The sequence below is a fragment of the Papaver somniferum genome, unplaced genomic scaffold (assembly GCF_003573695.1).
Source record: "Papaver somniferum cultivar HN1 unplaced genomic scaffold, ASM357369v1 unplaced-scaffold_22, whole genome shotgun sequence".
Taxonomy (NCBI): domain Eukaryota; kingdom Viridiplantae; phylum Streptophyta; class Magnoliopsida; order Ranunculales; family Papaveraceae; genus Papaver; species Papaver somniferum.
In genome coordinates, this window is record NW_020632152.1 from 928,869 (window position 1) to 946,868 (window position 18,000).

General features: G+C 36.4%; 2 protein-coding genes across 2 annotated transcripts; both read right to left on the minus strand.

The window, feature by feature from the left end:
• Positions 1 to 2,297: 2,297 nt before the first annotated feature.
• On the minus strand, positions 2,298 to 5,683 carry LOC113340631 (sorting nexin 2B-like). The gene is made up of 5 exons (XM_026585755.1): positions 4,282 to 5,683; positions 3,976 to 4,185; positions 3,396 to 3,656; positions 2,740 to 2,826; positions 2,298 to 2,657 (listed from the first exon to the last, which is right to left on the minus strand). The coding sequence occupies exons 1-5, from the start codon at positions 5,449 to 5,451 to the stop codon at positions 2,577 to 2,579; spliced, it is 1,809 nt and encodes a 602-aa protein (XP_026441540.1). The 5' UTR covers positions 5,452 to 5,683; the 3' UTR covers positions 2,298 to 2,576.
• A 720-nt stretch (positions 5,684 to 6,403) lies between these two features.
• Positions 6,404 to 12,564, minus strand: LOC113340549 (histone-lysine N-methyltransferase, H3 lysine-9 specific SUVH4-like). Its single transcript, XM_026585681.1, has 15 exons — positions 12,415 to 12,564; positions 11,285 to 11,418; positions 10,735 to 10,840; positions 10,184 to 10,238; positions 9,946 to 10,055; positions 9,636 to 9,791; positions 9,323 to 9,424; positions 9,091 to 9,189; positions 8,723 to 8,772; positions 8,488 to 8,576; positions 8,210 to 8,369; positions 7,908 to 8,013; positions 7,625 to 7,807; positions 7,208 to 7,435; positions 6,404 to 7,036 (listed from the first exon to the last, which is right to left on the minus strand). The coding sequence occupies exons 2-15, from the start codon at positions 11,392 to 11,394 to the stop codon at positions 6,923 to 6,925; spliced, it is 1,668 nt and encodes a 555-aa protein (XP_026441466.1). The 5' UTR covers positions 11,395 to 11,418; positions 12,415 to 12,564; the 3' UTR covers positions 6,404 to 6,922.
• Positions 12,565 to 18,000: the final 5,436 nt, after the last annotated feature.

Here is an 18,000-nt window from a genome sequence, read left to right on the forward strand (position 1 = left end):
AGTGTTTTTTAAAACATATAAGTGGGGGATTGTTGGGATATATGGTTTTAAAAGAATTCTTTTGTACATTTATATCAACAATTTGAGCTTGGCCCAGTGGTTAAGTATATTGGGCCTTGAGGGTGAAGTCTCAGGATCAAATCCCCCCTCTACTGATTGGGTATATAATATATATATATACCCAATTTGGAAAGTATTTTTTACTCTTTTTAAAAAGATTTTTTCAAAACGTTTATACAGGTTTTAATTATGGATTCAATTGTATTTATTCTGGCATAAATTATTTGACCGTTTTTTCGTTTTTACAGGTTTTAATTACGGATTCAATTGTATTTATTCTGGCATAAATTACTTGACCGTTTTTGGACTGTTACACACGATTTTATGGAGACAATTAAAACCAAAATTTATTTCCATTAATTTTGTCTTAATTGCGAAGGCTATAATAAGCTAGTTTTGAGAGGCAGAATGGTAAGAGTTTTCCATATACACTGTTTTCGTGAATCAAGAGACCAAGTTTTTTTCTGAGCAAGATAAAAAAGTGAAAGTGATCGATTTCTCACTGTGTGTGAGAGATCGACGAGAGTTTTTTCTCGGCTATTTTATCCTGGGGACGTTGTGACAAAGAGAGATTGCTTGCACAAAACTCAAGGCAGAGCCACGAAACGTCTTAAAGAGAGCGACCTGGTCGTGACTCAGCCGATATCTTGGATTTTGTGTTTAACCCTTGTTTTGCAGGTGTGAAATCGGTAACTGTTCAGTTCACAAATAAATTTAGAGAAGGAGTGGCAAATCTCAAGGTGGTGGTGGAGACGGAGAACAAGTTGTCCCTAAATTAGGTTTTTATTGTTTAGTTGTTGGGTGACTTTATTGGTGGGTGTAAATAAAAAAGTCAAGAATGGTATTTAGGAAAAATGAAAATTTAAATGGACGGTACATGGGAGAATTGGGGATGGAAATTTATGTGGATGTGAAATAGAAAAAGTATGGGTAGGAAATAGGGAAAACCAAAAAGAGGTATTATCAAATATTACTTTTTTCATTTTAGCCTAAAAATAAGACAAAATGAAAAAAAAAAAATACTTCTCATATTTTTTTCATTTTAACCTAAAAATAAGTCAAATTGAAAAAGAAATAATATTTTTTTACAGCAATGTTCTGAAAATCGTCCCGGACATTAAACCGGCACAGTCACTGGTTCAAGGGCCAACTGGTTTAACCAGTGGTTCAACCTGGGTCACTGGGTCAGATGTGTAAAGAATGCAAGCTATAGGACCGAATGGTGATAAAAGAACACTTGTACAGTAATATTGGAACGGGGACGTGAGAAAGATTTATTGGGCTAGTTTGGTAAATAAATGTGTCCTTGAAGTTAAATTTGATGGCCTAAGATTGCTCACCTTGCTTACTCCGAGAACTGGCCCCCCTCATGACATTATTTACATTTTCGGCCACTAAAGGCCATCGTCTCTTCCTCTCTCTAGCTATCACCAACTCTCTGAGTCTCTGTGCTCTTATCACTCCCACCAAAGAAAACAAGAAGAACCAGCTCGCAACAAAGGTTTTGATGGAGTAAAATCAGATGAACGAAGCATGAATTATTTTGTGATAAAGAAACTTAGCACTCTATTCGATTGTAAAGATGATTTATATTTGTTTTAAATAGTTGATTGAAGATGTGATACTGATGTTTTGGTGCCCAATGTTCTAATTTCATTTTGGGTCTTTCTAATATTCTACGGATTTGACAGACTTGTATATATTTCGTCGATTTGGGTTATTGAGTTTGAGACCTAAATTTTTTTGATGCTTGAATCTGCTATATCTGTTAGTTCTTTTATGTGTGTGTTGATTTTGATTGTTTGGCTGATGTCTCTTTGGAAAATTCTCAACAGAGGAAATTTTTAAGATTTTATCTACCCGTGCAAAACCAGTGCGGGTTATCAGGTTCACCGGTCGGGTTATCAGGTTCACCGGTCAGATCGGACGAGTCATCCGGGTTTTACAAAAGAGAACGGTTTTTTAATATATTACTGGGTCAGTGATGAATCAGCCCGGAAAAGTGATTGAGCCACCGGTCCGATTTTCAGAACATTGTTTTACAGAGGAGGAGGGAGTATTAAAAAAGGAAAAAGAAAATGAAAAAATATTTGTACAACTTTTTAGTGCTAATTAATGAGTTTTCCCTCGTGCCTTAAACTGAATAATTCTTTCCCTTCATTCAAAAAATTTCTCCAGTTTTTGTTGGGTTCAAAGCTTGTAACTTTTGGAAAGAGCCTACTTCATTACCCCTATTGTTCAGTAAACGCACTCCAGAAAACCATCACAGAGTGCAGTACGATTATAAATTCTTTTAACATTCAACAAACTATTTTTTACAGTCAAGCCAACTACGCTTTTAAGTTTTTACCTTGAAACAAACAAAAACAAGTGGAACCGAACTACTTGACCAGGACATTTCTTCATTTCTTTTCTTTTATACTGATATGAAGAAATGTACAAGTATATATGCAATGCCAGTGAAGAGTGTACTCCTGAGCTTCAGGCCTTCAACCTCCAAAATTTACAGATGCGTGCTAACTACTCTCCTTTGCATAAACACTGGTCTCTTCTGCAACCTTTTCCCACACATTTGCTATCTTTTCTGCATATCCCACCTGTAAAAATACACCAAACAATCTTTCAACATACACTTGATAAACGAAGGACATTAGCACGCCCAAGGATTTTATAAGTTACCTGATTCATGACAAATCCTTTTATCATGCTCAAGAAGTCATCGTGTCTTTCTTTATCCAACCTCTCTAGTTCACTCCTGTTGTTTTCCTGCATTTTCAGTCAGCACCAAGTCACTTTAGAAAAAAATCTGGTAGAAAAATTCGTATTCAGCGCATATCTACTGACTATATTCTGGCAACATATTACGTACAAAGAACAACAATTCATGTAAACATTATCAAATATTTATGATACATGCATTCACTTGGTGATGGTTTGCACATATAAGAAGTGGTTCGACAACAAATTCTCAAAAGATTATCGATGGATATAACGGAGAAGTGGTTGGCACAATCTTCACATCCTCGATGTCGCAAATAACTAAGGGTCTGTTTACAGGGTCCTCTACAGGCACAATGTCTTGGAGGTAGTTCTAATATTTTATTGCTTAGCCTATAAACTAGAATTAAAAGTTAGACTGCATACTAGTGATTCCAAGAATATGGTGGGCTCTCCACTTAGATGGTTCAGTTCAACTTCTCTTGATCCCAAAACCAGAAGTAAAATACATGATATGAATGAACGTCATTAAACAGAACTATGAGAAAATGACTTCTACTAAGAGTACTAAATCAAGTCAGTAATAGATAAAATTAGAGAACCTGAACTGATAATACCTTGATTCTATCATATTCTCTGACAGCAACCATCTTCGCATCTTCAGTAACTCTTATGGTTTCCTTCAACTCCTCTACTTTGCGGATTCTAGTTTTGTCACCACCAAATATTTTGGATGATGCAGCTTCGAGCTTTTCAGCTCTCAAATGCAAGGAAGACAGTTCCGATATGACAGTCTGTACTGTCAATAAAGCACTTGTACGATCTGAGAATGCACTATCGACAGCCAACATCATTCCAAGATACTCATGTAGGGTGTCCTGTATTAAAATGCCAAATCAGGGACTAAAAAGAGTCTATATAGCTATCAAAATATAGAGACTAGAGTCTAGAGAGTGATTAAATGTTCAAGTCCATCAGAAAATTAATAAATTTGCCACAAATAGTCACAGTGAACAGGTTCTGATTTCAAATTTGAAGGCATGTGCTTACGTTCTTGAAAACTAGACGGACTTAAAATAAGCTGCTACTTATTCTACAGCCATTGTTATCTATTATAGGCAAACATTTAGTTCTGAGTATTTGCAAATCCACTAGACTGAACATTTCAAATTTCATTTCGTTAAAAAAATACTATACCAGATGTTTGACAGTATGTGAATTCAGTTCTCGATAATATCTGCTTGCTTTTACAGCGGCTGTTGCAACACATTTCATATCCGCCGCTCGTGTTCTCTGACAATTATACACTGCCCCCTCGTTCTCAAATTTCATCAATTTGATGAATGCTAGACCCAATTCTCCCATTGTTTCTCCTATATCTTGCTGAGCTTTCACAAGTCCTTCAGCCTGCACCACAAAAGAAAGATTTTAACTCAAATAACATATAAAAAATCCTGAAGAAACAAAATCCACAATCAATACAACCACCACAGTATTTAATACCTGCTTAGATACATTGCTCAATTGTTGCTCGAAATCACGGAGCTTTTCTTTCTTCTCTAGAAACTCTTTATCCTCTTCAACAACAGGAGGTTTTGAACCTCCCCAATCATTCGTAACCGACTGTTTCAATTCTTTAAACATTCTCAACAAATCTCTACCTCCTTTCGCAGGTTGACTAACTTCATTCGGAGTAACCACCGGAGTAGAATCACTAAACAACTGTCTAGGCAAATTCACTGCACCATCCAACATCCTCGAAGCTACATCCGTACTCGTCAGCAACGGCAACTTCCCCTGAACTTGCAAAAACACCCTCAATTCATCACTCTTTCTAATCACTGGATGAGCCGCCAATCTACACAAATACTTCTCCAACGCCACACGTCTCTGCTCCATAAACTCCTCTTTCTCCATCACTCTACTCTCCACCACACTCTTATCCGGCCTCGGCGGTATCAAGTAACCTCTATAACCCTCCGCCAACCGATCACTTAACGTCACAACATCTCTAAACCTTCTCCTCACACTAAACTCCGACCCTCTATAATCGGGCAAATTCGTGGTCGTGTTAATCTGATACGTAACATAACTACCACCACCCGGCACCAAAGAATTCGTCGTTTCAGTCTCATTCTGCGGATTCGACACTGAAATCTTCAAGTAATTGGTATTCAAATTCATCGAACCCATCCTCGATAAATTCCTAAAACCCTCACCAGGTGAATCTTGACGACTAGAACTCCCAATCATAGAACCACCAATATTAAAATCACTATCTCCTCCACCTCCTCCTCCGTTCTGATTCGTGAATGGACTGTATACAACATCAGCATATGACGGTGGTTCTAAGTCTAAATTATCAAACAGATTAGGATTGTTCATGTTTTTCTCTTCCTCTTCTTCTTCTTTCAGTGGATGAGAAATGAAATCAGAATTAGGTTTTCGATTACTACTATTATTATTCACTTCTAAAGATGAAGAAGATGATAATGGATGATGATGATGATGAGAGTCAGATAATACAGACGATTCGATGGCACTTTTATAAAGTAAAGAAGAAGACGACGGAGAAGAGCTTCCATTAACATCAACATCATCATTAAGAACAAGGTTTTCCATTGAATCGTTTAGATTTGAGCTCTGATTATTTTGATTCTCAGAGCCCATCATTGTAGCAAGAAATTTATAAAATCAAAGAAATTATGAAATTGAAAGTCTATAACTAACAGTCAACGAAAAGAAAGAGACACAGAGAGAGATTCGAACCAGTAGTTACGGAGCTTGGATTTGAACCCTAATTTGTGATTTTCTTCTTCATCATCAGATCAGAGTAGAGGAGAGGCGAGATCGTGGTGGAGTGAAGAAGAAATTTCTCAATTGATGGGAAACGTGGCTTCTAGAAAATGAATTTCAGTTTGATGTTTTCGAGGTGAGGTCAAAAGTGTGTGTTTTTTACTCACACTTTGTTTACACCGTGAGGTGAGGTTATCTTACGCCTTGTTTGTTTCGGTCTGACTCGCTACCTGCATCTGAATCAGCATGTGATCATGTTAAAGTCGGACATTTTTCATTTTTCGGATATCTGACTCGGTGTCTGACTCAGCTTATACATCTTACCCGGAGTTATTTGAGTTCGTTTTGTGCTTGACTTATTGGGCACATGTCTAGATTCAAACAGATACCACTATCTCTGTTTTAAAATAATATGTTGATTTCACGTGCAAATAAAACTTTACTATTTAACAATTCTTGAGCAAGATGCAACGATTCAGATTCACACAGAATGAATTTACTATTTAACAATTCTTGAGCAAGAAGCATCAATTCAAATTCGCGCGGAATGAGTTGGGCCCAGATGAGTCATTGGAGTTGGATGTAATGAGTCAGATTCAGATGCAATGAGTCAGCTAAATTAAAACAAACAAAAACCCATTACCGAGGGAGATATACTGTGGTTTATAACCAAGGGCACTCACAATCTAAATTCAAAACTATTCTGAAAGAATTAGCAAGAGAGCGTTACGAATTCTAGTGACCCAAAATCTGCAATGTGAAAGACCTGCCACTGTGATCCAAAGCCTTGCAATGTGAAAAATGTAACAAGAATTTCAGAATAGGCAATTGCCTTCAGTGCGTTGGATATCATTATATGACCTTAAATTGCCAATACACATTGACCTGGAAGTAGCATTCAAGGCAGAATTCTTATCCAACGTCCAAGATATACAGAAAAAGAATACTACAGAAAGATAGTCAAAATCCACAATATTATTTCCACACGAAAAATGGGGTTCCTACAAATTGAAACATCTAATGAGTTAGTGACGTCTTTTGTCAGCAAAATTTGGAAATCATTTTAAAATAAAAATTGGCCCTATAACCCATATTTTCCTGAAAAATTAATAAATCAAGGAAATGAAGGCCGTGACTTTTGCTGCCAGTTCGGCGTTGCTTAAATAATCGGTGGAGAAGAAAAGCTGGAAGTTCCGTGTTGCTAAAATAATTGACCTCTGTCGATACTTGCACCACAGTGGCATGCGGTTTATCCTGCCATCTCTTTAACATTGCCATCGAAGATTTTTCTTTATCATCTGAAGAATTATTTCCAGTGTGGAAAAGAAAAGCTTGGGGTTTAGCATTGCTAAAATAAACGGCCTCTGCATATGCTTGCACCGCAGTGGCATGCCATCTCTTTAACATTGCCATCCGCATCCAACACGCTGCCTATGGGATAACCATAGTCACATGCAAGCTCCTGTTTGCAACTCCAACATGTTAGTTTTACTTGTGAAAGTAACATGGAAACAGAGAGGCGATAATGGAGCACATTACTCAGATCTGCACGTTTTGATTGTTTATTAAAAGAAAAAAATGATATGAACTATTATCATTAAAAAAACATGTTTGGGAATGGTAAGCGGCTAACCTGCAGCGGAGGTATGTTTTCTGCAGCAAATAGCATGACTCGAGCAAGTTTAATATTCAGATGGGAGCTCAATACGCACTGGACAAACAGGTTAGGATCACAACTATGATTGATAAATCTTCCAACGTTGCCAATAGGGCCTGCATCTACACAGAACTCTGGTTCTAGCTTCTTGACATTAGTTGTGATGTGAGGATGGAAAGGAGTAGGAACCTCTTCTATGCGCCGCTGTCAAAGAAACAGCAGAAAATTCCACCATAAAGATGTAAGCAAATGCAACAGTAGCCAGATGGGAAATTTAAGACTTGTCTTCCTAGTCAGCAAAGAATAAATGAAGTGACTCGTCTTCCTAGTAAGCAAAGCCTAAATGAAGAAATGTAACAGTAAGAAGGAAGTTATTTGGATTAGATATCATACCTCTCTTCCCTCAAGACCATTCATGGTCTGCAAACAATCAATATCGAAAATGTAATTTTGCTCAATGGTGTTGTCTATGTCCTTAGTCCTCATCAGTAATCCCGCATATTCACAAATAAAGGACCCAGCAGGAATGAAGTCCCAAGATCTTAACGCCCACCCTTTATTTGGAGTACGGAATACCTTTCAAGAGACATAATATACAAAATATACAAAGTTGAGATCCTGATGATACGAATGTTATCAACATAATGTACAGTATAGAAAAATAAAATACACAAACCTCAAATCGGTATTTTATCCCCTGTTGTGATGTTTTGTTCACGCAAGAATCTTTGCAACCACATTTCGGCCCGCATTCATACATAACTGACTTTGCTTCAACAAGTCTGCCAATTGACAGTAATCTTACTCTTAGACAAGAATATATACACATATGGCGAAAAACTGATAACAACTAACAAACAGCACAAAGAAAATCCAAAGGAGCATGGTGACGGTGAATATATCCCACTCAATCAACTACAAGACCAAACCTCCTTAAATATTGTGTAAGCTTGTCATGTAAACTAGTGAAATTCACACCTGCCACCCCCCGTGGGAACATATGGAAAATCTGCTCCATTGAGCTTCGCACAGCTACAGATACTAGGATCTGTACAAGTCCCTTCGCATCCACACCTAGAGACTCTTATGGGGAGCTTCACATTATCGGCAACTTCATTAGACTTGCAATATCTAAATCCTGCAGTTTTGAGAGTTCATCATCTGACATCTGAATTATGATTATTACAGAATCCAAACTATGCTTCATAATAAATGCAACGAGGAAAATGTAACAAAAGTTTGAAGTTTGAACTAGCCTGTAGGTGGAACAGGAGGATCATCAATTAAATTTGTGGCCGGAATTGGAATGGCTTCTTGGCCTCCAGATATGTCTCTGCACACCAACCTTCAATAATAGGATGTTTAGATCAGATACCTACTTGAATTACATGCTTCTCGAAAAGAAAAGAAAAGAAAAGAAAAGAAAAGAAAAGAAAAGAAAAGAAAAGAAAAGAAAAGAAGAAAAAAGATCTTAGCCTTCCAACACCATACCCACATAATTCATCAATAGACTTGGGAACATGTCCTTTAAAATTTGGGGCCTGTCCGAATAAAATTTATTTCAGAAAACTGTATTAGTATTAGGAATATTGACAAATTAGCAACTTGGTGTAATTAGAAAAATGGTGACCCAGTATTAACCGATATGAATTGGTGATCCTTTAACAATACCTTCTATTCATAAGATAAAACCACGACCATTCGGTAAAATTCACAGAAATAAGATATTCCCGCTTAGTGGAGGTAACAAGTCTAAACCCAGGTTACTCATTTTCAGGCCAAAGTATAATCTAAACAAAGTGAATAAGAGAAAATATTGAAGCAAAGGTCAACAATCTTAAATTGATGAAACGTCAGACCTGGTTAATTGTCAATGGAGGCTGCCCTTCAAGACGTTTCATGCCAAACTTAAAAACAGTAAATCCAGAAGTACCTTTCTCTGCCCAGAATTTAACAACCTACGGAAACAGTAATATACAAGCAATTCACAAGTTAAGGATTACAAAACAATCAGGGAAGATCAACAGTGCAGATTATGGAACATAAAAGCATATGTGCTTCAAATATTCAAAATGACTACTGTATACGAACCTCGTACAAGCCATCATATGTGTACAACCATCTGCGCATACTATCTGTATATTCTGATTGTGAACGAATTAGTCTCACAGGGACATGTTGGTCAACATTATTCTGCCAATGGACAACCAATGTGAGAAACTAGAAGGAAAAATTATTCAATGTAGTAAACTGAGCTCTCAAGCAACCATATTAACCCTATAATAACCTTATGCAACTGATTCAGTTATGACAAACAATGTGAAAATCTGATAACAGAACACACAAGTAGAAAAAAAGTCCATGTAATATGAGAACAACATAAAAGAGCACTTGATCTACGCACCTTGAGTGCCAAATAACTACCCTTGAGATTACCCTTAAGATTAGTGCCACCTTGACTGGTATAAATTACATCATATTCATTATCCATGCCATCTTCATACTGCCATGACATAATGATCGATAATGCAAGCGGAAAAGTGTAACTTTTGAACTTTTCCTGGAGACAGAAAAAAGAAGGTAATTTAATGAAGTAAATCTATAGAAAGATCATAAGCAAGACACGATTGATAAAACTACCAAAAACTACCACCATCATCCTCTACACGCAACACATAGGGAAAAATAAAATAGCAAAACTTTGTATGCATCACCATATTCGCGTAGGACGTTGACATGCAGTCGACTCCACTACTCCAGTTACCATGTAAACCTATAGAAACAATTTCTGCCCGTGTTCCAAACTGCTGACCAACATCAACGCCTGACTGACAAGAACGAACAAGAAGATCCAACAAAATTCATAAACCAAACAACCTCTTTTGATCAATTAAAACTGGCACTGGTACAAATGGGAGATAACAGAAGAATCTGCTAAATCAACCAACCAACCTGGAAGATGACCAATTTGCTTTTCTGGGTACAGAGTGGTCTTAATTTGGATCATCTGCAAAGGAATCAAATTCAGTAAATTAGAAGAGAAACCAACATCATTATCTACTGGTCTGGAGACTACCTACCACATTTAACAACAGTAGGACAATTGCTGTATAACGTAACTGCTATTTTCTAGTAGCCTCTGTTGAATTTCTATAGAATATAACTGTTATTCTCTAGTAGCCTCTGTTGAGATCATTATCTTCAACATTTGTTTCCAATTAAAAACGATATGACAAGTCACTGCACTGGATCAAGACGAGGGTGTCTGCCCATGAAAATAGGCTCCTAGACACATCACATATCAAGAAGATAATTGCCTATTAACTACTATCACCCCTCAGATGTATCAAGAGAGGAGATTTCTTTGCTCCTCCAAATTAAGCACCACTAAACCCTACATGCCGGGCCATTATTAGCAGCCTGGCTAGGTGGAGTGATGGAGAGGCCGCAAACAGCCATGTGTACTATTATGGTTGAAAATTTAAATGGCAAATAAGTCGAACCTTATTAGCCGATGTCAATTCACATTCATTGCACGGTGTCCTTGGGCAAGCAGGACTATGACGCAACATTGGTTTGGACTTTGAGCTGGTGCCACAATGTGTACATCTGCAGGTACAACAAGAAGTTATTGAAGTTCTTATAACAAATAGATGAAACTGTACTAACAAATAACAAAGAGACACGAAACTATGTGGGATGGGATGGCCTTAACGACAGTTGAGCTCTAAATTATGGCGGTCAAAGGAGGCCCACCCACCAATCCCCTCCCCTCCATGTGACATATCTCAACTTAGATTACGTCCATGTAGTAAAAAACAGTTAACTTCATTTCTTATTTTAAACCAGAGAAATAGGAATGAATGGCATACATCGGCAAGAGCATTAACTGCTAAATTATCCCATTAGATGGATACTAAGGATTCTAGAACCTCCTAGAAAGCATTCCAATATATTTTTTTCAATTAAACCCACAAAAATCTTTAGTAAGCAGAAACAGGTAATATTGTGCAGTCTGGATAAGACAAAAAAGTGTGATAGACATGAACTTACAAGCTTTGTAGCTGAGAGTCATCTGTTGTACCATTCAACCTTGCAGAATTAGACTCATGTCCGATTGGGTTTACCTTAGAAGATGTAAATCGGGCCTTCTTACGTTGCATCCTAATGTAATTATCAGGAATAAACTGACACGACAAAAAGAAAATCAGTTTTCAAAAGAATCAAAAATAGGCTGGTGGCATTGTAAGTAAGGATAATCTCTAATAAGCACACAAAATAAATAACTCATGAATTCCGTGTGTATTTCTCCAACAATTTCATGCGATGACCACAGCAATAACCAAAACGACTTTAATGCACACAATCAAGATTCATGAGCACAACTTTTGAAACCTCTCAAAAATTGGTTCCCTCCCTGCCTGCGAGAGTCTTAGACAACCACCAAGCTACATTTTGCTTATCCACACACCAGGTGACTACACGAGCCCCACGAAGATCTAGAAATTTATACACTGTCTTGGTAAAGTATAGAACTACCATTGATTTTGAATACCTATTTATCCTCTTTGGATTCATTCAAACTATTGAAATCAGAAATGAAAAACCAAACAACAAAACTAATCAATACCACCTCTTCATACAAAAAAAAAAAAAATCCACCAAACCGAGGGCAGTCCAATTAGAGTACCACCCTAGATTCTCCAAAATAAATCAAACTATTTGATCCAATAATGGAGTCAAAAATGAGTTCACTGCCTGAGAGAATCTTGAACAAACTAACTACACTTAACTTATCCAATCACCAGACTACCCGAAGCCCACAAAGATCTAACAATGTATATACATTGTCTTGGTAATGAGAGTATAAAAAACTAAACATTGATATTGAACAGTGATACCCATTTTTCCTCTTTGGATTTTCATCAGTCAATTAAATGGAACCAACAAATTGATCAGTGCCATTTATTCTTAATCGAACCCTTTTCGATGAAATCGAGGAACGTTCTCAATTACAGTACTCACTCAGATTCTTCAAAGTTCGTAAAATCAAATGATTTGATTTTAATTTAGGATTTTTGGACTAGCATTTGTGTGTTAAAATTGAAAACCAAAATTAAAACCCTAAAACATAATCGATGAAGTAATTGAATCGACGATAGTAATGAGGAAAGGGTATATACCTCGTCGGCGGCAGTGGAACCGAGAACATGAACCTTAGCCCTGAAAGGAAAGAGTATAAATGGCGATCCTCGCGAGGAAAGAAGGAATTTGAACTTCGATTTTGGTGCTCTTTTAGTCAAGTTACTTCCACTTTGACTGTTTTCGATTCTTGAGGGAGACTTTTTTTCGGAAATGATATATCGACGGAATCGCTCATCCCGAAAAGAGAGAGTCTACACTAACGGTAGTTAAGAGCATCTCCAATAGAGTGTGGATCTATTTATTTTTAGTGACACGTTGGATTTTAGATCCCCGTTTAACATAAATCTATCTCTAACAGTAGGGTCCTACAAATTAGGAGGGACCAATTACTAAATATGAAGGTGTTCAAGAAAGTGTTATATACACCTCTGATTGCACCTCCACGTCATGTTTTTAATCAAATTTCTTTTAATTCTAAAGGTTAAATTTCTAACGGTTGGAAATGGTTTTTTAGATATGAGATCATATATTTATTCTATGTGTAGACCCTATAAATAAAAGGACTAAATGAAAAATCCACATAGGACTTTTTACACCTTCTGTTGGTGATGCTCTAAGCACCGAGAAATCAACCGAGAGGGAAATCAATGATGAGGGCAGCGTTATTAGCATCTGGATCATAAATGGGTAAAAATGGGCCCCTTACTCTGTCCCACACGGTATGTGTTGCGGGAGAAAGCTTCGGTCCATCTATACTTTTCACCGAAAAAACCACCCACCAAGACATGTTACGGGACAAACTGAACCCCATTAGGTCCACTACCATATACCAATGTCATAATCGATCATTATCTTGTAAACGGTTAGATCCCTATCATATTTTTTATTGAAACAAAAGTGTCCTGAGTCTATTATTTTTCCTTTTGTTTTATTCGATTTATGTGTTCACGTAATATTTCAATCTCATTGTTTTATTTGATTTTACATGATCGCCGAGCACACGTTACCAAAATTAGTAGGGCCGCTATTTAAGTGATCAGATGGTTAGGATTGGTTGTGATTCTTTGTCCTATTACTACCAGGTTATTTTCTATTTAAGCAAAGTTATGTACAAATGTTTTTTTTCGGTCTGGGGACAACTTTGATTTTTGTTTTTCCTTTTGGAAAAGAAAATGAATCCTCTAAAGATATATTGATCTGGTTGAATCCGAAAAGTGTGAGAACCAATTGTTGTTATAAGATTGATGCAATTCCTAATATATAGGTGGTGTAAAGTGGATTCTAATCCTTCATTTTTCCAGATATTTTGGATAGCATTCTTATTACAAAATAGTGGTTATGTTTGTTGCCTTAATAATATTGAATCTAGAGGTTAAGACGAAAGCACAAACGTTAAAGTTAATACAATTTACTAGTCCCTTTTCAAAGTCATCACTGATATTATATCTATTTTACCTTGCTTTTACATATAGCTACCCATCAGCAGGTGGAGAGTATTGCTTGAATCACTTTGAAAGATTACATTATAATCACTTCATTCAGTTTGTCATTTGAAGGCTGCTTCAACACCTTTTTCTTCTAATTGTTCTCTTGTGATCAATCTGCATGAAGCCACTTTGATTTGATCTCATTAATATGGTACAGTTGAATACATCAATTCGAAATTAAAACATCGGAGATGAGAAAAATGAAATTGCATATATCTGGTGTTTTACAGGTGAAACTGAAATTTGAAAAATGACATGTGAAATAATATTCTTCTAGTGGAGTTATCTTCTTCAAGAGTAAAATGTGCCAAAAGGGATTAATCTACCGCTATCACGATCGCTTCTTTGTAGTCGTCAATCTTCAAACAATTGAAGAACCATAACCATTTCTGATACATCGTCATCGATGATATATCTGTGATGAATGTAGTATTCAAAGAAAATGCATTATGGCTATACAAAGATTAGTGTATGTAATCCATTAGAGATGAAATCAATCGAAAACTGAAAACGAAAATAAAAAGTGTAGGATCAGAATCTCGCAACAATAATATCTCAGCGAAATTATCAACAACACATCACAACAACGTCGCAGAACAATTTCAGAAATGACATAATAAATGACGTCAGCTAAAATCATGAGAAAAATGTGATGGTCCTGCGAAAATTAGAGAGTTTGCGAGATTAACATTTGTAAGGTTGCGAGAATGTCGCAATCCATATTCGAAAATAAAGGACAGATTAGCTGTCATCCACTATGTACTTCCCTATAAATAGTCATTCAGTTGTAAAGGAAAGGGGGGAGATCTTTTTGGAGTAAGAAACAAGTAAATAGGAGAGAGAAAGTCTAGAGCAGAGGCTATTCTTGATTCCTTTATCTTTTCTTGTAAGATTATTCAAAGATTCATCAATAAAATTAAGATTGTAAATCTAAAAATGAGTTGAGTATTAATGAAATCATACGAGGGGTGTAGTGTAGGATTTCCTGCAACTACATAATGGCGCTAGAAACAGGGACACTGAAGATCGAAAGTTAAAGATTGTTGTTGAGATTGTTCAAATCAAGAAAGTGATTATATAAATCAGTGAACCAGTTAAAAGAAAAATGATTAGAGTCGATGAAGATGAAAAAAGATTGGAGTGTAATATGATAACAAAAACAATGGTTAATGAATTCCATGAAAACATCAAAGGAAGAATACATAAACGAAATTTTGAAGGAAGGAAGGTTATGGCGGTAGAAAAGACATCACCCTTGAAAGATTGGGAAAAGCAAAAAATCACATTCATGGCGACAGAAATATCAAAAGAAAATTTGAACCAAACATCTCCATTGGTTATTACAGTGCCTATTACGCGAAAACAGAAGGAGACAACAACAAAATCCAAGGGAGAATGGATATTGAACAGAACTTTAATCGATACAGGAAGTTCAGTGGATATAATATTCTATCATGCATTCAGGGGAATGGGATTTAAAGATGAAGAAATGTCCAATTCAACATATTTTGTTCATGGCTTTGGAAAATCCACAAGAAAACCTAAAGGAGAAATAGTGGTACGAATTCCTCTAGGAGAGATCGAAACACATGTAACACTATACGTGGTAGATATGGAATCTCCATATAATATGTTGCTAGGAAGACCATGGATACATGCGATAAGAGATGTAGTATCAACATTACATCAATGTATTAAATTCCCCACACCAAATGGAATAGGATAAATTAGAGGAGATGTTGACAATGCGAAATTATGTCATCAAATTGAAGTAAAGCATTATGAAGGACAAGCAAAAAGGAAACAATTTCGCAGAAAGTTGGAAAAGGAGGCAAAGAAAGAAGAAGAATTTAGAGTATATATGATAAAGGAAAAAGAAGGCAATAGAATACCCAGTGAAATTTCGGAAAAAGGAGAAGGACCTGTGAAAACAATAACAGAACCAACACTAGTGGGAGAACCCAAGCCCAGTTACACTGCCGCATAACCAACAAAAGAAATGAACGTTGGGACTATAGAAGAACCTATAATATTAAGAATTGGAACCAAGATGGATGTAGAAGAAGAAGAAGAAAGAATTGTTAACCTTTTGCGAGAATATAAAGACGTTTTCGCAGGGAGCATGGATGAGATACCGGGAATAGATCCATCAATTGCATGCCACAAGTTGGAGATTAACAAAAATGTGAGACCATTTAAACAAAGAATAAAAAAAATTGCAACAACTTACCATTCCCAAATAGAAGAAGAACTACAGAAAATGCTTGATACGGGAATCATAAGAGAAGCTAAATACCCAGAATGGATAGAGAATATGGTCATTGTCCCAAAGAAAAACAAAGGAATAAGGATTTGCATAGATTTCACTGATTTAAACAAAGCTTGCCCTAAAGATAGTTTTCCGTTACCAGATATTCCTCAAATGGTGGAATCCGCAGCGGGAAATGATAGGGTATCGTCTTTAGATGGGTACAAATGCTATAACCAAATCCCTCTCGTTGAAGAAGATCAAGAACATACTGCTTTCTTCGCCCCTAGAGGTTTATATTGTTACACGAAAATGCCATTTGGTTTGCGAAATGCGGGAGCGACATACCAAAGAATGGTAGAGAAGGTGTTCGCAAAATGGATACACAAACAAATTAGAAGTATATGTGGACGACATGTTAGTAAAGAGTAAAGAAGCCAAAGACCATGTATAGGACCTGAGGGAGATTTTTGAACAAATGCGGCAGTATAACATTAAACTGAATCCTGAGAAGTGTACTATTGGAGTTGCATCGGGAAAAAATTTAGGCTATATGGTATCAAAGGAAGGAATACAGGTTGATCCAGAAAAAGTTCAAGCAGTTCGTGACATGCCAACACCAGCAACAATAAAATATGTACAGAAGTTGAATGGGCTTCTAGCTTCGCTGGGGAGATTCATTTCGCGATCATCAGACAAATGCAAATATTTTTTCGATATACTCAAGAAGGGTGCGAAATTCAAATGGACTGATGAATGCGAAAAATCTTTTCAAGGGATCAAAGAACATCTTATGAATACAACTATTTTACAAAAAGCAGAATCGGGAGAAGAATTATTGATCTATCTTGTGATGACGTCTCATGCATTAAGTGATGTGTTATTGCGAATAGACGCAGGAGTGGAGAAACCCATTTATTACATTAGCAAAACTTTTAATACTTCCGAGAAGAATTACTCAAAGATTGAGAAGTTAATCTTAGCATTAGTTTATGCATCATTAAGCTCTGCATATATTTTCAAGCGCACAAGATAAAGGTATTAACAAAAGTACCAATTGAATTAGTGATGAAGAATTCTAAAAGATCAGGAAGAGCGGAGAGATGGAATGCACAAGTAGGCCACTTTGATATTAAATATGAAATTTTGTCTTCACCAAAATCACAAGTTGTTGCAGATTTCTTGGCAGAATTTCCTTTAGAAGAAGATGAAGCGGTAGAAGAAATGATGGATATAGAAGAAGAACACGGAAATCCAAAAGATTTATTAACAGAAGCAAATAGATGGGAGATATTGGTAGATGGATCATCAAATGGAGAAGGAAATGGAGTTGGAATTGTTTTAATTTCACCAGAAGGAATAAAGATGGCTTTTTCATTCAGATTGGAATTCGCATCCACTAATAATGAAACGGAATATGAAGCTGTGATACATACCTTAAAATTCGCAATATAAATGAAACTAGAAAATGTCAGGATCACTAGTGATTCGCAGCTAGTTATTCGCAAAATAAAGGGAGGGTATACTACAAATGAACCATCCTTGAAGAAATACAAGAAGCTCGTTGAAGAATTATCAGCGAAAATCCCAAAAAATGGAGGCACATTTCAAGGAAGGATAATAGACTCGCAGACGCTTTTGCTTTTATCTCAAGCATGATGACAGATCCAACTGCGAGATGCATAAAAATACAAACACTTCTGTCACCATCAATCAATAAAGAAGAAGAAGAAGTGGACGTGATGATAATAGACGATGAAGAAGAAGAACAAACGAACAATATCGCAGATTGGAGAATGGAACTTCATGCATATTTGGCGAAAGGAGAAACACCAAGAAATAGATTGGAAACACACAAGTTAAAAATCCGTGCAACGAATTATGAATTA